Source organism: Pelodiscus sinensis, chromosome 7, assembly GCF_052426305.1.
Source record: "Pelodiscus sinensis isolate ZL-2025 chromosome 7, ASM5242630v1, whole genome shotgun sequence".
Lineage (NCBI taxonomy): Eukaryota > Metazoa > Chordata > Testudines > Trionychidae > Pelodiscus > Pelodiscus sinensis.
Window position 1 is genome coordinate 13,359,521 of NC_143058.1, and position 22,344 is coordinate 13,381,864.

The following is a 22,344-nucleotide window of genomic DNA, read 5'->3' on the forward strand; positions in this document are numbered from 1 at the left end:
TCAGCTGCAAACACTGCTGATCTCTTTCCAAAATGAACCATAAATATGCTTTTATATTGTTTAAAAATATATTTCCTCACAGAGATACTAGAAAATCATCCAGGCTTTGTTAATACTACATTTATAAAGGCTACATACAGCTCAACCTGAGTATGGCTCCTCATCATTCCTTAACATAAAGTTAAGGAATTTGCCTTCCATGTCTGGATCTGTCCTTAAATAATTAATAGACTTAGAAGGCTGAAAAAGCAGCATGCTCTAAAGCCCTGTTACATCCAGTGTGGCCAACTCTCACAATTTTATTATGCATCTCAATATTTGGTGTTTTTCTTAAAACCACAGCTCCTGCAGTCAAGTCTCAACATTATTTTTTAAAAGTCCCTTGCCCAGGGTTAAAGAAAAGATGACCCAACAGTGATCCAAATACTCATAGCAGAAGGCAAAGACAATATACCCAGAACTTATTATAAAAATATTAAATGATTTTTGAGACGTGACTCATGATTTTTGAATGCCTGAGACTGCCAATACTGTACAGGCAGTCCCCGGGTTACGTACAAGATAGGGACTGTAGGTTTGTTCTTAAGTTGAATCTGTATGTAAGTCGGAACTGGCGTCCAGATTCAGCCGCTGCTGAAACTGACCGCCAGTTCTGACTTACGTACAGATTCAACTTAAGAACCCCAAGTCAGCTGAAACTGATCAGCAGCTGATTCCAGGAAGCCCGGGGCAGAGCAACTGTGCCTCGGGCTTCCTGTAGTCAGCGCTGGTCAGTTTCAGCAGCGGCTGACTTGGGGACGCCTGGGGCAGAGCAGCTGGGGTGCTGCTGGGTTGCTCCAGTAGCGCCGCTCCTCGGTACTACTGGACCAACTCAGCAGCACCCCAGCTGCTCTGCCCCAGGCGTCCTGATTCAGCCGCTGCTGAAACTGACCAGCAGCGGCTGAATCAGGACGCCTGGGGCAGAGCAGCTGGGGTGCTGCCGGGTTGGTCCAGTAGTGCCCAGAGCGGCGCTGCGGGACCAACCGGCAGCGCCCCAGCTGCTCTGCCCCAGGGTCCACAACAAAAGCCTGGTCTGCTGGGAGGGGGGGGCATACTAGCTGCACCCCTCCCCCCAGCAGACCAGGCACACGGGGAGCAAAGCCGCAGCAGCGGGGTGCCGCACCTCTGAGGCTTTGCTCTGGCGCAGGACCCGCCGCAGCTGCAGCTTTGTTCCCGGTGCCTCTGGTCTGCTGGAGATGGTCCCAGCAGACCAGGGGCACCGGGAGCAGCTTTTCTCGCCCCGGAGGTCGAGGTGGCGGACCGCTGCCTGCGAGCTCCGGGGCGAGAAAGCCCTGTTCGTAAGTGCGGATCCGACATAAGTCGGATCCGCGTAAGTCGGGGACTGCCTGTATACCTTCTCTTAAATAGGACAGTACTTTGACTTTCTTTAAAGCTTTTTTTTCCAGGATACTCATTCACTATACTAATATTGACTTAAGACTCAAGACATCAAACGGGATCAGTATAATTTTACCCATGTCATACCCTGTCTAGGCATTGACAAAAAAAAAAATGGCACAAATCACTATAATACCTGAATACTCTCATATTAAGGACCGCAGTCTGCTGACAAGAGAATATGATTAGTATGAATGACACACATCAGGTTAGTTCCCTTTCCTTTTAGTTTAAGAGGCAATGAAAAACGGGAGGAGGGGAGAGGAACAGAGTGGACAGAGGGAAATCAAACTTGGAAATGAGGAACTATAAGTGAGAGGGTTGGGAAAAGACTAAGGCAGGGAACCAACCACCACACAGAAAATAATTTCAAGCTGAGAATAGCTACTTGTAATATCATGCACTAGGGTCACTGAGTACACTTTCCCCACACTAATGCCCATACCCATGGCTGTGCCGCTGATCTGGAGGTATAAGTTGCCCCCACACTGGAAATAATTGTGGGTGAGAACAAAGTTACATAGGTCTACTACCAGACTAGCAGTGGTATCCTCTGGGATACTGTTTCTAACTGCTTGTAATCCATCTTCATGTGGGATGTTGGTGTAGAGAGCTTCTACATCCATGGTAGCAAGGATGGTGTTATCAGGGAGGTTATCGATGTTTTGTAGTTTTTTCGGGAAGTCAGTAGTATCTTGGAGATAGCTGGGAATGTAGGTTGCATAGGGTTTGAGAAGAGAGTCTACATAGCTGGATAATCCAGTAGTGAGCGTGCCGATACTTGAAATGACAGGACATCCAGAGTGTCCAGATTTATGGATTTTGGGAAGCAGACAGAACAACCTTGGTTGGGGTTCAGAAGGTGTTTCTGTGTGGATTTGGTCCCGAGTAGACCTACCTCTACTCTTATACCTCCAGATCAGCGGCACAGCCATGGGTACCTGCATGGCCCCACAGTACGCTAACATCTTTATGGCTGACTTAGAACAACGTTTCCTCAGATCCCGTCCCCTTTACTTATGCTACATCGATGAAATCTTTATGATCTGGACCCATGGCCAAGAAACACTGGATGCATTCCACAGAGACTTTAACAATCTACACCCCACCATCAATCTGAGCCTGGACCATTCAACACAAGAGATCCATTTCCTGGACTCCACAGTACAAGTCACCAATGGTAAATTAGACACCACTCTACAGAAAACCCACTGACTCATACAGTTACCTACATGCCTACAGCTCCCATCCAGAACACACCATACGATCCATTGTATATAGCCAAGCCCTTAGATACAACCGCATCTGCTCTAATCCCTCTAACAGAGACCAGAAACTTCAGGATCTCTACCAAGCCTTTGTAAACCTCAATTACCCACCCGGGGAAATAAAAAAAACAAATTGAAAGAGCCAGACGAATACCCAAAAACCATCTACTTCAACACAGACCCAAGAAAACCAACAATAGAACACCACTTATCAACTATAGCCCCCAACTTAAACCCATCCAACACATTATCAATAAACTACAACCTATACTGGAACAGGATACTACATTCTGAAAGGCTCTGGGAGATAGACCCATAGTATTCTATAGACAACCACCTAACCTTAGGATGATTCTTACCAACAACCACGGGACATACCACACTAATACCAACCCTGGAACTTCCCCTTGCAACAAACCCCATTGCCAGCTTTGTCCACATATTTACTCTGCTGACACCATTACTGGACCTAACCACGTCAGTTACAAGATCAAGAACACATATTCCTGTTCATCCAGAAATATAATTTATGCCATCATGTGCCAACAGTTTCCGTCTACTACGTATATTGGACAAACTTCTCAGACACTTCGCCAAAGAATTAATGCCCACAAATCAGATATCAGACAGTTTCACAAAGAAAAAACAGTTTCTTGCCATTTCAATCAGACTGGGCATGGTCTCAATGACCTGACTACATGTATATTACTCCAAAGAGACTAACACCAGACTACAAAGGGAAACCTTAGAACTATCATTCATGCTTACATTTGACACTTTACGAATTGGCCTTAACAAAGATCCTAACTACCTTACCCATTACAAAGACAGCGTCCCCAATTATCACCCTTAATATCATTACCTCATAGACACTAACCTCCCCCTCAACCCGCCCTCTGTTCTAAAATCTGATTTGTTAATTTTATGTGTATTCACTTTTTCTGATTGTATCCCTTCGGTATATATGGTCATGCTAATTTTCTTCCACAATTTGATCTGAGGAAGTGGGTCTGGCCCATGAAAGCTCATCACCTACTAAACCATCTCGTTAGTCTTTAAAGTGCTACATAGTCCTGTCTTTTGTTTCAGCAAGACCAGACTAACACGGCTACATCTCTATTACTATTCTACAAGATTTATGTTTCTTAAGCCTATTATGCTTTAGAGCCATTATTAAAGTTAGCTGAATAACTCCTTAACTGACATTTTCAGCCATTTTAGTTCAAAATATTCTTTGCTACAGTGAATAGTTAAAAGAAAAAAATACCACCTCAACTTTTCCCCCAAAGTTTTTGATAGTCTAAGAAGATATGAATGATATTCATCCTGGAAAACACACACGACTGGAGAATTTGAGCATGATAAGACAGGGAAAGTAAGAGCAAATCTTTTTGCAGAGCTGTGATGAGCAAAAACACACTCATTTTGACTGTAAACTTTCATCCACAGAACTGACTTTCAATAAGGTGTCCTTGAGAGCCTGGAATTTTGTGGGGATGGATTTGTGAGAAGCAGGCAAAATGGGAGAAAGCATTTTTTAATCTTATAAAATACATCTTCACCTGGCTACATTATGAAGCCATAAAATGTCACTGATTACAAAAATCCTTTTCTCAAGGAACTCATTTAAAAAGGAAGTGGAAATTCACAGAGGTACTCATTACACTTAATACCTTCCTTACCATCTAATTTTGAGGCCACATTATGAACTCCATAATAAAATGCAAGTATTGTAGACCCAGCTTCAATTAAGATCATAATCACTTGTTGACATTCAATCAAAATTTTCAATTTGTTTTGGTTTTAAAAATACAATATAATGCTTGTACAATGTTCAGAAAGAAAAACCATATGTTTTCCCTCGAAGTACAGTTCTGACAATATACTTTATTCATTGGCTGAACCAACCTGCCTGGAAAAAATTAAATGACAAAAAATTAAAACCTTCAACTTTTACCTTCATAATTGATGTTATCATAAGCGATTAGGAGATTATGTTACTCTAAAAGCCACATTCCTTTACCTTAATTCAAAGTGCCAATGTGAAAAATTTAGCTCCTCTACTTAACTTCTTCCCATTTGTTATTTAAACTAATGATCTGAAATGACCCATTAAACAGTTCTTAACATAAGGGAAATTACTGCAAGAATCTTAAATGAGAAAGGAAACGTATCAGCTGTATTTCCTTGTAAAACCAATAATCCTCTTTCATACAGTCCTTCCTTCCCTACCTCTCCAAAAACCGATCTTTATATTGGGCTCTCTTGACAAACAGACAAAGAACCATTAGCAAAGGTGTCTGATATTATGATGAGTAACTTGTTCAGTAGTGTGCCAAAATATACTGATACCAAGTAGTTTTGTTAGCAAAAAACACCTTTGCATCCCAAGAATCACCAACTGTCAGGAAAACAACCGCAACCACCACGATTAGAAGTGTTCATCTCCCTAAATCCCCGAATAACTTTTAAGACAAGCATCAAGTCACCATATGGATTGAATCTGAACCTGTGCCTCAGCAGTGGATGGATACTTGGGAGAGTGGGGGGGACGGACGGGGACACAGAGAAATAAATGTACCAAGTTTAGGTTAGTATTATCTTAGATTTAGCTGATATTCTTACTATATAACATGAACAATCATCCTGCCTAATGGAGAGATGCACACTTTGTGGGATTTTTGTTTTTAGTAAAGCCTGCATTCTACTATCTTTTTAGGTTACATCATACTTATCTGGAGACATGCCTTCACAATGAAACCTAAAAAACTTTATCAGTTTTGACGTACTATACTGCCCCCATGAAACAATACAGAATTGTGTAACTTTATATTTCATAGAGAAGGCAGAGACCCCTCCTCGTCCCCATAATACTCTGGTGTAGGGGAAAGAGCACTGAGCTATGAGCCACAGGTTATGGATTCACTTCTCCACCATCTGCTATCTGTATTTATATGTACTTTAAAACCCTTACAGTTAAGCAATGCCTCTGATATCTGACCTTAGGGGGAAGCAAGTATCACTTTCTCCCATTTTACAAATAATTAGCTAAGAGCTTGCAAGATCACTTCTACAGAACTAGAAACAAAATGTGAGTCACAGTCATGCTATCACACTAGCTTTCTTACTGAATGCCACACACATAGGTACTCAGCTATCCTGCCTAACTACAATACTACATTCTTCCTAGATGCAAAACTAGAATTCAGGAACACTGACTACTGGGTCTGCCTTGCCACCAGCCCCGCGCCCAGGGGTTCTACCCAGCCGGTGGCCCCACATGCAACATCACAGCCATCAGCCCCAGGCACAGGAGCTAGTGAGGGGCAGCTCAGATTTCAAGAGAGTCTTTGACAAGGTCCTTCACAAAGGCTCTTAAGCAAATTAAGCTGTTCTGGGATAAGAGGGAAGGTCCTCTCATGGACTGATAAATGATTAAAAGATAGGAAACAAAGGGTAGGAACAAATGGTGGGTTTCCAGAATGAAGAGTGATAACTAGTGTCCTCCAGGGGTCTGTGCTGTGACCAGTTCTATTCAATATATACATAAAAGGTGGTGAGGTGGCAAAATTTGCAGATGATACTTAACTGATAGTTAAGACAAAAGCAAGTAGTGAACAGCTTCAAAAGGATCTTGCAAAATTAGGCAACTGGGCAACAACATTTTAATGTTGATAAATGCAAAGTAATGCATATTGTAAAACATACACCCAATTTATACATAGAAAACGCTGGCGACTAAATTAGCATTACCACTTAAGAGAGATATCTTGGAGTCATTGTGGAGAATTCTCTGAAAACATCCACTCAATGCACAACAACAGTCAAAAAAGCAAACAATGTTAGGAATAATTTTTAAAGGACAGAGAATAAGGCAAAGAATACCTTATTCCCTTTGTATAAATCCATGATACACCCACATCCTGAATACTGCCTCATCTCAAAAAAGATATCTTAGCATTAGAAAAAGTTCAAAATAGGGGAAAAAATGATTAGGGGTTTGGAACAGCTGCCATATAAAGAGAGATTAAAAAGACTGGGACTTTTCAGTTTAGAGAAGAGGCGACTAAGGGTCTATATGATAGGTCTATAAAAATCACAACTGGTGAGGAGAAAGTAAATAAGGAAAAGTTATTTACTTGTTCCCATAACATAAGAACTAGGGGACACAACATGAAATTAATAGGTAGCATGTTTAAAACAAACAAAAGGAAGTACTTCTTCACACAACGCACAGCCAACCTGTGGAACTCCTTGCCAGAGGATGTTGTGAAGACCAGGATTTGAACAGGGTTCAAAAAAAGAAGTAGATAAATGCTTATTAGCCAGGATGGGTAGGCATGGTATCCCAAGCTTCTGTTTGTCAGAGGCTGGGAATTGGTGATGGGGTGGAATCATTTGATGATTACCTGTTCTGTTCCCTCTTACTTTTCTGAATAGCAGTAATCTCCACTGATAGGACCACTTAGGGCAGGGGTGGCCAACCCATTTAACAAAGAGCCGAAACAGTGGCAGAAAAAATGCACAGAGCCACACCAGAATTGTCCGGGGGGGGAGGGGAGAGGGGGGGGAGAGAGAGAAAAGAGACTGCCCCTTTAAGCAAGCTAGCTTAGGCTTTTTGGCCATATCAGGCCATTTTGAATCATCGCCTCAGTGAGCACAAGGGGGGAAGGGACGCAGAAGCAGCTTCACAAGCCTCACTTTTGGGGGAGAAGAGCTGCATGTGGCTCACGAGCTGTGGGTTGGCCACCCCAACTTAGGGAATAAAGGGCTTTCCAAAGCATGTAAAGGTACCTGTTTGACAGGTGGAAAGCTATCTTGTGAAAAAGTCTGATCTGTTTTTATTTCACAATTGTTCACTACTACTCGAACTTTTAAAATTGCTATGTCTTCATAATACAGAGACACGTTTGCCATGTCTGCATAACACATGCAATTACTAGCACTTGATCTAGAAAACCATTTAACCACTAAAGACTATTTTCAATTAAAACAAACAACAAAAGTACACCCTAATTGGTACTTGGTAAGAGGAGTAGGTTAATTAAATACTTACTTTAAAAGTAAGTCACTGAAGAAAACATTAATTTGGTTTAGTCAGTACCAGAGTAAAAAAAGAAATTCAGTAAACAGCTAAATGCTGTGAGCTTTGACTTAACTAGCACAATTCAAAATATTAAGTCCCCTTGTTTTCCTATATGCCAAATAAGTCAAATAATTATTTTCTGGTACAATATACATTCTGAGCAAGCACATTTCACTCAGGCTACATCTACACTGCAAGGTTTTTGCACAAAACCAGCTGTTTTTGCGCAAAAACCTGTGGAGCGTCCACACCTCAAATGCACTTTTGCGCAAGAAAATCAAGAGTAAAACAGCAGAACAGAGGGTTTTTTCTGCCATAGTAAACCTCCTTTTATGAGGCATTAACTCCCTTTTGCGCAAGAATTCTTGTGCAAAAAGGCAAGTGTGGACTCTCCAGAGGGGTTATTTGCACAAGAAACTCCTATGGGAAAAAAGCAGAGGTGCTCTGATAGCCGTTCTGTGAATGGCCATCAGAGCTTTCTTGCACAAGAGTGTCCATGCATTGTGGATGCTCTTTTGTGCAAAAGCACATCACTTTTGCGATGTGCTCTTAGGTGTGGACGTGCTCTTGCGGAAGAAGTTTCTGTGCAAAAACTCTTGCACAAGAAGCAAGTAGCGTATACCTAGCCTCAGAGAATCAAGCATGCATCAAGGAAGGATGTGCAATTAAACACTGTCAAAAAATCTTTCAGATGCACCTTTCAGAAATACCAGGATGAACACTTACCTACAATATGGATCCAGCTCATCCAGAGTTTCTCTACCCTTTGTCACCTGTCACATTTTCCCATGAGTTGTACTATTTCAATATAAATCAATATTGCTTAATTGAAAGCAGAAACTAACCCAAATTTCTCACTATAACTGCACTTGATCTTGAAACAGAAGTTTTAAAGAAATAATGCTATTCTATTTTTTTCTAAAAGATAGCTCTTCTACTAGCCTACTTTCATTTTAGTTATTACCCACCTTGTCTCAATGAGGTAAGCAGTGTAGGTTTCTTGAATGTTCATGGCATTTCTTCCAGTCCGTTTTTCGGCTTCTGAGACCGTGATCTCTATTTTCTTCGATAAACAATCCTCCATTGTCTTTAAAGAAAAGTGTCACACCAATCACATACAAAAATTTATGTATCAATTCCTTCCTCCGATCCCTCATCACTACAATTTAGGTAGTAAGGCTTCAAACTTGCAGAGACTTTACTCTCATGCTAAACATGCTGTAAGCAGTACTGTACTACTGATAATGAATAAAGTTAAGCATATGTGTAAATCTTCAAAAAAACATTTTCATGACTTTCTTCCTTGCCTTACATGTAGAATTTCCACTCTTACTCTTCAGTAAAGAGACAAATAGTAATTTTATTTGCTTTACCCAGTATAACTCCAAGAATGATTTTATTACTTATGTCAGAACAGCACTTAAAAGCCTGTGCCTGGACCTCACTCTGCCAGCACTGTACAAATAGAGCAAAAAGATAGTTCCTGTCCCAAAGAGATTATAATGTGAAGAAAAGAGATAGACAGATAAAGACAGATGGGGAAAGCCCAAGAAAATAAGTGAGAATATCAGTCAGTGTGACTAACAGCTCTCTCAGTACATCATCTGATCACAGGCAAGCGGTAGGCTTTATGGTCAAGAAGAGTTTTAAGGCAGGAATTGAATAATATCAATAAATATAGATCTGCACATGCTTATAGGGAACTCCTCCCAAGCATGAGGGGCAGCATGGTCAAAAGCATAAAAGTGCTTGTTTGAAAATTTAACAAGTGGATGGTAAAAGTTGGCATCAATGGCAGAGCAGAGGCAGGAGGCAACATCTCAATAGCATATGGTAGGCTGTAAAGGGGCCTTGAAAATGAAAACTAATTTATGTTTAATGTGATGTAGAAAGAGAAGCTAGTGAGCTATGAAAATGACTTTTACAACAGTACTGTGACTGGATCTGTGTGGGGAAAAATTACAGCAACTAACCTCTCCTACTCTCTACTCTAGAATGTAATCCTGCAATCTCTAATTTTTCAAGAGAAAGGTTCATGCCATAAGCAACCTTAGAAATAATACAAAATCTCAGCTCTCCAGTAGAAAGAAAGGTATACAGTACACATATAAAGATCTACCTTCACATTCTGGAAGCTGCAACAGCTGTCAACAGAAAACAGACTTACCATCACACAAATGCAAAGACATTTTTCTTTAGCAGAGGGCTCTATTAAAAGATGGTTTATCACTGAACTTTTGGAGGGAGGAAAAAAGTTTAATTTCTACAACAAACAAGCAGAGAAAGACAATGCAGCAATACAAACCATTGTGGCTGGCTTAAATTTGCACTGCCATTGGAGCTAAAACTGGTGCAAGACTTTCAGGTAATTACCAGTATAGGAAAGCAGAACATGGCATCTGTTGGGTAGTGCAAAATTCTACATAGTTTAAGACAAACTAAAACAAAACATAAAAGCCCTGTTCTACTGACACTGCATTTTCCCTATGTAAACTCACCAGGAAATTAGTCAGATTGAATTTGTGTAGGTAATTTTTAAACAAGAACTAAGATGTGCTACCATCAGTACCCAGCCCAAATTCAACATGACTGAATTTGGAGAGAATTTTTATGGAGGGACCTTGGTGTTGTCCTCTCAGTCAAGTCTTAAATGACAGACTCACATCAGTGACTTTTTTTAAGTTGCTAAAAAGATATATTGTGAATGATACATGTAAGATTTACCTGTATTACAGCAGAATGTAAATTATGGCATAAGACCAATAAAATATTCAAGGAAACAGTATATTTGAGGAAATGTAGAAAAAAATCCAGCAAAGAATGCTGTTAGCAATCTTATATTATACATGCACATTGAAGCACAAATTTTCCAGAATTGCTCTGGAAATTCTGGCTCATCATCCATATGAGGAGCAAGTTATAAGGCTGAAATAGAGGCCACAAGCCATCTGTGCCTGTTCACAGATTATAAAGCCAGAAGGAACCAGGCAGTGATCATCCAGTCTAGTTAGGCCATCAGACTTTCTTGACTTAATTCCTGTTTGAACTAGACCATAGCTGTTAGAAAAACATCCAACCTTGATTTTAAAAATGAACAGTGACGGAAAACCCCTGCTACAACCCCTGTCAAATTAAAAATGTACACCTTATTTCTAGTCTGAATTTGTCTTGCTTCAACTTCCAGCCATTGGATCTTGTTATTCTCTTGTCTGTTAGAGTGAAGAATCCATTTTCAAATGTTTACTGCCTATGCAGTGAATACTGGGGCCAGTGAATGTGTATATACATGGACCATCTCCAGTGTGTCCTTTTGGGTCTGTCTAAATTGACGTGAAGACAATTTCAACAACATGTAAGGGACTGCACAAGTAGGGTGCTGTAAACACTCCATACTTAGCCAGCAACCTACAGCACCCTACATGTGCAGCTCCCACACAAGATTTAAGAACACAGGGTCTTGTGCTAGCCCTCCACAATCCCAGGTGAATTTTACTGATTACTATTAGTAATCTTCTTACTCCACACCTTCCCATCACACCCATCTGCACACACAATTCTGTTAGTCTGCTCACTTAGAATTATAAGAGCTATATTATTTATTCAAAAGCTTCAGAGGGGAACCGAGTTAGTCTGTAACAGGAAAAACTTAAAAAACAACAAATAGTCTAGCAGCACCTTGAAGACCAACAAAACAGGTAGATGGTGATATGAGCTTTCATGGGCAAAACCCACTTCTTCAGATGCCCGGAGTATAAAAAGTCCAGATCCAAGAATAAATAAGGGAAGGAGAGTGGGGAGAAGGAAAAGGAGACAGTGAGTAGGTAGTTCAAATAGTTATAAGAGGCTAAGAACCTCCATTGTTTGTTCGGTTGGTTAAGTCATTAAAAGGTGCAAGATAGTGTATGAGCCATCCTATATCCTGGTTCAGATCATTTGCATAAGAATTAAACTTGTGAATGAAGTTAATATTAAGTTTATTAATGTTAAGTTTATATTATTTGTGGAAGCGATACTTACATAATCTACTTTTAAAGTATTAGCCACCCTCAAGAGTTTGATATTTAAGAGCAACTAAAGAATGAACAAACAGGATTTTCAACAATTTATAATCAGATGATAATTCCACAATGCATCTATATGAGGTAACTTTAAATTCCTATCCATATCCCTGAGTAGCTGCTACCCTGAGACTTTGCTGTCTATAATGAAGCAGTTATTTTAACACGCAAGCAAAGTTCACAAGTCTCCTCAAAGGACTTTTTCATTCCACCTTTTGAATGAAATTTGTTAATAGTTTCCATAAAAGCAAGGTTACTTAGAAAGAGCCAAGATTTTTAAGATCCTCATCTCACAAGGCAATAAAGGTCTATATATAAATAGAAGTAAATGTTTTTTGTGACTGCTGTATAGACCTATGTCTACTATAATGGGTTTATGCCATGCCCTGTATGTTCAGCCAGTTTTCAAAGAGTTTCTCTAATGTAGACAGGGCCAGCTGTGGAAAGTTTGTAGTATAAACACCAACTCACCTCCTGATTGAATACTGATAAGTTACCAACAGAATACATTATGTAAGCCATGAAAGTGGACTAAGGATGTCATTAAACCACCATTTTGAATCTGTTTCCCAACAGTTATCCCAATAAAACAGTCATGCCATTTATTAGGAGCCAACAAGATGCATGCCAATATATTTTAAAGTGGTTTAAAATCTTTTTAAAAGAACATCAGTGATAAGCTCCAATGCCTTTGCACAAATGTGTTGTATATAAACAAACAAAAAAATTATGAATATACACACATTTGGTTATCAAAATTCAGTGTTAGTGGAAGAAATGGGTGAGCAGAGGAGTTGAGAAAGAGTCCAATATTATTTCAAATGACTTCTGTTTATTACAATGCTTTTCTACCACACCTTCCAAGGGTCTAAAAATGCTTCATATGTACTAGTGAATTTAGCCTCAAAATGCCCCTGAGAAGTAGGTGTCATCCCCATTTACCAGACGGGAAAACAAAGCATGAAACGTTATAGATAGGAAGTCAAGGCACACAGATTTAGCTTCTATCACCCCATGAGAAAGGCGGCTACTCTGGGCAGTATCTACGGCAAGCACAGATCAGCTGGGTACACCACGGGGAAGGACAGGACCTAGGGAGAAGCGGTGCTTTAGCAGAGGCGGAGGTGTATGCGGGGCGTTCGCGGGAAGCCATGCAAAGGTGCTGGCGTTAGGTTAAAGGCTCAGCAAAGGCTGGGGCACAAGTCACCTAGGAAGGAAGGCGGCAGAGGAGGCTGCCTGCCACAGAGGGGAAGTAACCGGCCGGGGTTCAGAGGGGCCGGGCAGGGGCAGCGGAATTCACCCGGGACAGGTGACTAGGGGAGGCACTTTCCACCTGTCGCTTCGCCACACGCAGCTGCCGCCGCAGCGCATCTCAAACTCGGGCCCCGCCGGCCGGGCCTAGCGCCTCTCTCCCGGCCCAGCCCCGCTCGCCGCCCGGCTGCCACTGGCAGGAAAGCGCGGCGCTCGGCAGAGGCGCCTAGGCCGGGGCGCAGCACGGCCGCCGCCAGCCGCGCCGCCAACTCGGCCCCCTCACCGTGTCCGTCGCTCCGCTACCGGGCTCCTCCAACACCGGCCCGCTGCCCGCCTCCGCCTCGCCCGCCGGGCCGCTGCCGCTAGCGCCGCGCTGCTCGCCCTCCGGCCTCTCCATTGGGAAGGGGGCTCGGCTCCCCCTCCGCGCAGGCGCTCAGCCGCGGCGGCTGAGGCCGGGCAAACTCATCGCAGGCTCGGGGAGAGCCCTCGGGCCGCGGCTCCCCCTGTCTGCAACCCCCGGCAGCGGAGCCTCCGCCGGTCGCCCGGGGCAACGGCGGGGGGGGGGGGGCCCAGTCACCCCGCTGCTAAACCCGGGAGGGCCCCGCGACAGCAGCGCCGAGCCCGACACAGCTGCCCATTCGTATTCGCCGCTGCAAGGCTGTGGGCCGAGCGCAGGACAAGGGGCATCCCTGCTCTGACGCCATCCAGCTGGCCCGGAGGAGCTGAGGCTTGATCCTGACAGGACTAGGCATTGTGTGTGGGACCCGTCGTCGTTTCTGCATTGCCGGTCGCTTCATTCTTTCCTTGCCGTCGTGGCTGGTAAATAACAAGCTCGCTGCTCCTGTTACGTGCTGAGCGCGCTGTGATAGTGGCGACATAGTCAGGGGAGTGTCACTGACTCCCTCTTCTGAAGGGGAACCACAAGCTTCTTTCTGAGCCTTGTGTTAATGAATAGTCACAGTTTAGCGACTCTTGTATCTTCCCTCCAGGCTCGATTGCCCGCTTGCCCATAAGAACAGCCACACTGGTTCAGACTAAAGGTCCCTTTAGCCCAGGATCCTGTCTTCCAACAGTGGCCAATGACAGGTGCTCCCAGAGGGACTGAACAGAACAAGTAATCATCAAGCCATCTCTCCCCTCACTCATTCCCAGCCTCTGACAAACACAGGATAGGGGGCACCATTCCTGCCCATCCTGGCTAATAGCCATTGATGCACCTCTCCTCCATGAATTTATAGCTTTGTTTTGAACCCTGTTAAAGTCCTGGCCTTCACAACATCCCCTGGCAAGAAATTCCACAGGTTGACTGTGCTTTGGGTGAAGAAATGCTTCCCTTTATTTGTTTTAAACCTGCTACCTATTAATTTCATTTGGTGACCCCCTAATTCTTATGTTAATAACTTTTCCTTGTTTACTTGTTCTCATAACATACTATTTCCCATAGGCATCTTCATGCTTTCGTCCATTTTACCCCATATACATGGCATACCCTTGATGAACTAATCCTTAAACTCTGTTCTTCAGATCCCTGCTCAAACCCCACTTCTCTCATGACAGCTACAGAAAGACAGCTACAAATTATCTAATTTATTTGTCCTTTAAACTGGTGTTATTGTTCTTTTTAATTTGTCCTCCTTCCCCATTCCTTCTGATTGTTGCACCCAATTGTTTCATCTTGTCTTAATTAGATTATAAACACTAACTCTTCCAACATAAATGTATAATATCTGGTGCCATGAGGCCCTGATGTCAGGGCCTGTGGGCACTATTATAATAGAAATAATAATTAAGCTGAATATATTTCATTGTATCTTGATAAGTAAAACCGTGTTTCATTGTTTTTTCAGTGGGCACAACTTCAGCATTAACCACAGCTGAACTTGCATACATTTTTCATCAGTAATTTATCTTTTTCTCCCAACTGCATTTCAAATAAACCCCAAAATCTTCTTCAAAGATCTGTGAAAGAATATCCTGCATCTGGTTTCTATTCTGTTGTCTTCAATGTTTGTACAAATTTCCCTTTAGCTGATTTGAACTGTTATCTCACCCTACTTTCTAGCAGGACAGAGTTTTCCAAGCTTTTCCACTGAAGGGTTTCTTGGAATGAAACCCTTTTACAAATATGTGAACTGTTGATATGTCCTTTGAATATGATTGATTTAAGATTTGTTTTATAAACCCAAAGTTCAGTTTAGATGTAAATGCATGATTGCACACTGTAGCATAAAATCTGTTTCCCATTATGGTGTGGTCTTCAGTATGTTTACTCAAGATATACATTAAGATACATATCTTGTATCCATTACATTTGCATTTAAAGGATGTGCATACTCAAATTTTTCTGATTCATATCAGCAATATAATTGACATTCTTTGGTGAAACCTATATACTATATCAAACTGTTTTATTATGAATAGAACACTATTAGTAAAAAAAAAAAAGTAATAATACACCTTTCATCCAGTTATGTCAAAAGCTCTTTAATAATGAATTCTCTCAATATCCTTGAGCGGCAGGTAAACATTATTATATCTGTTTTACGGATGGGCAAACTGTATAGAAAGAGGTCGAGTGACTTACAGAGGATCATATCAACAGAGATGGGAATAAAAATCCAAAGTAATGAGTCTTACTTAGGAGCCTTTACAGTAAACAACATTGCTTCTCTGTGAATTAAGTGAAAAGCAGGGAAAAAAAACACACGGGGCAAGATTTTGCCAACATTCAAGTGGAATAGTACTTTTTAATTATAAAAGAATTGGATATACTGAGAGTTTTGCAACCTAATTTTGATGCTGAATTATATGAACTACACTTGAGGGCCTAGTTTTCTCTCAGTGTCTGAGGGATGTATATACATTTATCTCACTAAGACAGTTACATAGGCATTATTCTTCTACCTTCTTTAGTCAAAAGTGCCACTAACGGCAATGGAAGATTTGCCTGATTAAGGACTGTAGTGCAGGGTTTGGATTTGTAAATAGGGGATTGCCACCACAGGTTGGATCTCCCTGGTCCAGCACCCTCTGGACCTGATTGGTCTCGAACAAGAGAATTTGCTAGACCAAGGGAGGCCCCCTGCCATTGGCTTCACCACCAGCTCCGCTTCCGGCCCCGGCCAGTCACCTTGCCACCAGGCTGCCTGCCACTGGCCCCAGCTCGGCTGTCTGTCTGTCTGCCTGCCTGCCATGGTCTCAGCTGCCTTGCTAGGCTGACCTGGCCCTGGTATCCCTGCTGGGCTGCCATGGACCTGGCCTCGGTTTTCCTGCCAGGCTGCTGTGGCACCAGCTTCCCCTGCTGGGTTGGCCTGCTGGGCTGCTATGGTCCAGGCTCTTCTAATGGGTTGCCACGGCCGTGGCTCCACTGCAAGGCTACTGCCAGTCCCACTGGGCTCCCAGCCCAGCTGGACTCTCAGCTGCTGGCCCTTCTGATGCCTGACTCCCAGCCACCAGGGCTCTCTGGCCTGGGAACATCGGTGGTCCTGCTAGACCACTGATGTTGCCAGACCAGAGTGTCCCAGCTTAAGGAGGTGCAACCCGTATTACGTAATTGTTTCCCGGGTGTCTCAGTTGGAGGGCAAATGACATTTTGGACCCTGTTAGTTCTTCTTGAGATCACCCGCTAGGTGATAGGCCTGGCTTCCTGCATCTGTTTCTGGGCAGAACCCCACAGTTCAACCACACTGGGACAGAGTCTCTGGGCATTGGCCTTTTCTTTCTCAATCATGTTAACATGACAGGTCCAACTCTTGGCACCGCTGAGCCCTTTCACTTTAGGGATCTGTGTGACCAGTGAGGTAGTTAATGTAACTGAGAAAACAGCTTTTTTCAAAACAAAGTTCACCCGAGAGTACAAAGCACACATAGCACATGGTAAAAACAATCAAGGTTAACATGTACCTAAGGCTTAATCTTTCCTTGCAAGCTTTTGTGCATTTCACTCAGCCCAGTACCTCCATCTCTGGGTTATAAGAAGCAGCCTGCTTGTTGCATTATTTTATTATTGTTTATTATTTGTATTATCATAGTGCCTACGGGCCTCATTCCCATTGTGCTGGATTCTGAACCAACAGAATAAAAAGACAATCACTGCTCCAAAGACCTTACAATTTAAGTATAAAACAAGAGAGAAACTATAGAGGAGTACTGTACAAGGAAGCAATGAAACAATATTTGTCAGCACGACCACTACTGCTCTCAGCACACCAGCAAGCAGTCCTACCGTTATCACATTTTTTGTAAGCCTCAGAGCAAAGTAGAAAATATTAGTTTTTGGAGGAGGTCAATGAGTTAGTTTTTGAGATGCTTATAGGGAATCCCAAGAATTAGAGGCAGCATGAACAAAAGCACCAAGGTGCATGTCTGAAAGTTTAGGTGAGTGATGGAGACTGACCTCATGATCCAGTCAGAGGCTGAAGTTGGCTTTTTGATACAGAATGAGAGGTGATAGACACTATTCTATTGCTCAGAAATGTAAAAAAGGGAAAAATCACAGCCATGCTTTCTGCATAGCCCAATAATATTTGTGCAACCAGTAACCCAAGAAGGAAACAATTAACTGGCAAATCTTATTTCCAAAGATATGACATATGTGTTTGTACAACACTTAGTTCCATGGAATCCTGCTCCACCGATGAAGCTGTGAGGCACTAACATGATACAAACAAATAATAATATCAATAATGTTTAATGATGATACAATATATTGGCTCACTGAAATTGGTCTTGGCTCCCCATCCCTAACGAATAGCTCCAGCAAACACAAAGCCCGCCCTTGCTAATAAAATTAGTTTTTTAATGCAATGTGGTAGTGGCTTGTTCCTGTGGTGCTTAAGGGCCTATGTTTGAACCCCACTGAAGGCTGTGGTGTCTATATGCATGTGGGCATAGTTTGTTACAATGAGTAACAAGGCAGAAATAAGTGTTCTTTAAGAGACAACAGAGGGAGGAAAGAATCACAGTTAGGGAACTGCCAATAATAAAAATCCTTGCTAGGCTACTTTAGCATGGAAAAAAGGAAAGGAGAAAGCCTAATAGGACCAAAAAGAGAAATCCTTCACCACAGATCAGCCCAAGAGCCTCACGGGTGTGTTTGTATATGAACTGACTCACTATGTGAAGGAGCCATAAAGATAGCAGTAAAAGCAAAAATCAAGCTAAGCACCCAAACAAGGAAGCAAAAACTCATAAAAAGAAAATAACTAGAGAGGGTCTGGAAGCCTTACAGAGAAAAGAAGGGTCCAAGTCACTTTGAACTCACTTTGTCCTACTCACTTTGAACTCAATGGGAGTTCTGCCACTGTTTTCAAAACTCGGCCCATAAATACCAACAAAAGAGGCAAAACCAACTCATGGTTCTGAAACCAGAAGTGATTACCCATGGCACAAAAAAGGCGTTGCTGAAAACTGTCCAAAAAGCAGCCAGAGGAAGAAGCAAGAAAAACCCAAAAGCCTTATGGGAAACAATAGAAAAATAGAACAGAATTTTAAAAAATGATTAGGAACAGCCTAATGGGGCAAATTTTGTCCTGATTTAGGCTTTGTGAATCTTCAGTAAACTGATTAAAGTTGTAGAAGGGCTATGGCAGGGAAAATCTATAGAGGAAAATAACAAGCACAGCAACAAAGAAGAAAGTCATACGGCACATCTCCAAGAGTTGTCAATCATCATTTAGGTGTACATGAGAAGCAATGCAATCTGTTTAGTGACATGAACAAGCGCTGTGTTAGGTGAGAACAACAAGGAGTCCTGTGGCACTTTATAGACTAACAGATTTATTTGGGCATAAGCTTCCGTGGGTAAAAGCTAGGACTCCTCTTTGTTTTGTCAGATACAGACTAACACGGCTACCCCAGTGTTGGGTGGAGTGGGTGACTAGTGTGTGTGGGGCCAAGGGGTGTGGTGAAGCTAAAAACAGCATAATGTGCCCCCATCCAAAGAATCGGTTCCTTGATAAGGAATCACTGGAATAAGCTGTACATAAATCTTCACATAGTTAATCTGACCACTTAACTGGCAGATGCTGAATAGGTTGCACCAAGAGAATGAAAAATGACAAAGCCCAACTAAGGTTGGGGTTTCCTCACAGACGATGTCAGGGAACCCATATAAATAGCAAGCCCTCTCTCCCATTTGCATGATTTCTGTAACAAAGTCCTGAGCACTGCAACATGAGTTAGTGCACAGGCAGGGAATAAATGAGAGGAATGTATTCTGGCGGATGCCAAATCCCACTGGAGACAGTGGATGTCGAGGACATTCAGCATAGGATTAGAACAAGTATCCTAAACACAAGCTGGATTAGGTGGTTGGACCTAATCCTGCATCACGAGGGTGACCATCCATCCCATTTTTAATGGGACGGTCCCTTATTTAAGCCCCCTTCCAGGAATCCTGCCTTTTTTAAAAAATGGGCAAATTGTCCTGTCTTTCTCCTGCTGGTCTGGTCAGGTTGCAGTCAGCACAGCCACAGCCCATGCCAGGCGGCTGAAATCCTGATTGTCAGCATCTCCCACCACACTTGCAGAGCTGAAGCTCTGCTCACCAGCGGCCTCTCCTCCTGCAGGACTAAAGTCCTGATAGCTGGCGCACACACCCTCCCCCACCCGCTTGGGGCTGAAGTCCCAATCAACAGCTTGGGGCTGAAGCTTTGATCACTGGTGATTCCTGCCCACCCCCGCAGGTCTGAAGCCTCAATTGCCAGTGGCTCCCATACCCCCCTTGGGGTTGAAGTCCCGATTGCAGCCCCCCCACAAAGCTGAATTCCCTGCAACGCCCCCCTAGACTGAAGTCCTGATTTGCGGTGCCCCCTGAATTCCAGCATACATACATCCACAGACGGACAGATCCATGATCCCTCCCACCCTGAAGCCAGGCGTGGCAAGGCTCACGCTGGGAGCGGCAGGGCTCAATCCTGCATGCCCAGTGCTTCCTGTGGGGGAAAAGCCTCCGGAGCCCCTGAGCAGAATCAGGGCCACGTTAACTTTCTGTGGGCTCCCAGGGGGGCAAAGGAGTGTGGCACAGAGAGGTCAGTCCCCATGGCAAGGGGCCAGCTAGACGCAAAGGGGCATGGCAGGACCTGCTCCACTTGGCCCAGGCCAATGCGAGGGCATTATTCACAAACTGGCACTTGTCAGACACACAGTGAGCTGCTCAGACCTGTGCTGCCAGCATGTCCTTTTCCTTCAAGGTCAGGGCCATGCCATGCCGCACAGCCCCCCAACTCAACATGCCCCTTGATTCCCTATGGCCAGAGCTGCCCACAACCCCACCAGAAGCACAGCATGCTACACACCACCCCTGCCCATAGCCCCACCACAACTGCCCAGAACCCCCATTCCATAGTACCCCAGCGCACACATCTTTCCCACCACCCTCCCCAGACTCCCCTAGAGACCCACTCCCCCACAGCCTGCAAATGTACCAATAAACTATTGGGATTCCTGGTTTTTAATTAACTGCCAGATCATGTGGCACTTAGAGGCAGTGTCCTAAAACGAACCTGAGGTGGATAGAGGGAGAGAGAGTGTTTTAGTATCTCACCACTTGAAACATTGCTTCATAAAGAACCATGCACCTGGTGAAATCAGGTAGCCATTTTGCTTAGACCTGCCGTCTGAAAGCTTACATAGGGCTTTGTCTACACTTCTAAGCTTAAAGTGCAACCACAGCAGAGCTTTAACACAGCAGTTGTCACACCACCAGCACTGGAAGAGAGCGCTCCCAGCGCTGTAGGAAAATCACCTTCACAAGTGGAGTAGCAAACAGTGCTGGGAGCACAGCTTCCAGCATGGTGGGCCTGTTTACACTGGTGCTTTACAGCCCTGTAGCTAGCTGCACTTTGGGGGTGTTTTTTCACACCCTGAGCAAGACAGTTACAACGTAATAAAGTAGCAGTGTAGACAAGTCCTAAGAAACTGATCTCCATAATGAATAAACTTATGGGCTGTGTCTAGACTGGCAAGTTTTTCCGCAAAATCATCTGCTTTTGTGGAAAAACTTGCCAGCCGTCTACACTGGCTGCTTGAATTTCCACAAGAACACTGACGATCTCATTTAAGATCGTCAGTGTTCTTGCGGAAATACTGTGCTGCTCCCGTTCGGCAAAAGCCCTCTTGCGCAAATTATTATTTGCGCAAGAAGGCCAGTGTAGACAGCACAGTATTGTTTTGCGCAAAAAAGCCCCGATGGCTAAAATGGCGATTGGGGCTTTTTTGCGGAAAAGCGCGTCTAGATTGGCAAGGACGCTTTTCTGCAAAAAGTGCTTTTGCGGAAAAGCGTCCGTGCCAATCTAGATGCTCTTTTCCAAAAGTGCTTTTAACAGAAAACTTTTCCGTTAAAAGCATTTCCGGAAAATCATGCCAGTGTAGATGTAGCCAACGAGTATATTTGTAGGGCCAAGTCTTGTTATTCCATCCTCACACAGAAATCCTATTGATGTCAAAGGATGAAAAAAAGAACAAACTACCCTTGGCAGACGTCGGTCACATTACTTGATACACTCTTGGAAGGTGCTCAGATGCTGCAGAGATCGCAGCAGCATAAGAAACTGAAGAAAAAAAGAAGAGAGATTCTCAAATTTCATTGTACTGCAACCTCCTTCTGAAAACAAAAGTTACTACACAACCCCTAGGAGGGAGGACCAAATCCGAGCCCATCCAATCCCTGCCACCACAGGCAGGAGCACCAATGCCAAAGCCTGAGTCCCACCACCCATGCTGAAGCTGTTGGGTTTTCATCTCAGATGGTGGGACTCAGACTTCAGCCTGAGTCCCAGCAAGCCTAATACCAGTCCTGGTGACCCCATTAAAAGCTGGTCATGACCTAGTTTGGGGTCCTGACCCACTATCTGAGGATGCATTTAGACGGAATAAGCAACGCAATTTGCACTATGCAAATTGCGTTACTTATTCCGAGTCTAAATCAAAAGAGCTTATTTTGAAATTTGGCGTGATCTACACAGCATCAAATTTCAAAGTAAGGCTCTATTCTGACAGATCCCTTAACCCTCATGGAACGAGGGTTACAGGAAAGCCGAAATAGCAAGTACTTTTAAAGACGCGGTGTTGCTATTTCCGGATACTTCCGGTATCCTGAAAGAGCAACGCAGTCTAGATATAGCCTGAGATCTGCTGTAATAGAATATGGCCCAGTGTTAATTCCAGTTCAGACATACAAAGTAGGTGACATAATATCTTTTATTGGCTCTCCTTCTGTTGGTGGAAGGGACAAGCTTTTGAG

General features: G+C 43.3%; 2 protein-coding genes across 2 annotated transcripts in view; one reads left to right on the plus strand and one right to left on the minus strand.

Moving 5' to 3' along the window:
• Positions 1-13,650, minus strand: part of SNX4 (sorting nexin 4) — a 58,410-nt gene extending 44,760 nt beyond the window's left edge. Inside the window, exons 1-2 of the mRNA XM_006137659.5 lie at positions 13,384-13,650; positions 8,760-8,878 (exon numbers count right to left, since the gene is read on the minus strand). Of these exons, the coding sequence (XP_006137721.1) occupies positions 8,760-8,878; positions 13,384-13,497 (233 nt within the window). The 5' untranslated portion in view covers positions 13,498-13,650. The remainder of the gene's footprint in view (positions 1-8,759; positions 8,879-13,383) is intronic.
• A 129-nt stretch (positions 13,651-13,779) lies between these two features.
• LOC102457599 (TGF-beta receptor type-2-like) overlaps positions 13,780-22,344 on the plus strand; it is a 77,668-nt gene continuing 69,103 nt past the window's right edge. Inside the window, exon 1 of the mRNA XM_089779683.1 lies at positions 13,780-13,919. The gene's annotated coding sequence lies outside the window, so the exon portion shown is untranslated. The remainder of the gene's footprint in view (positions 13,920-22,344) is intronic.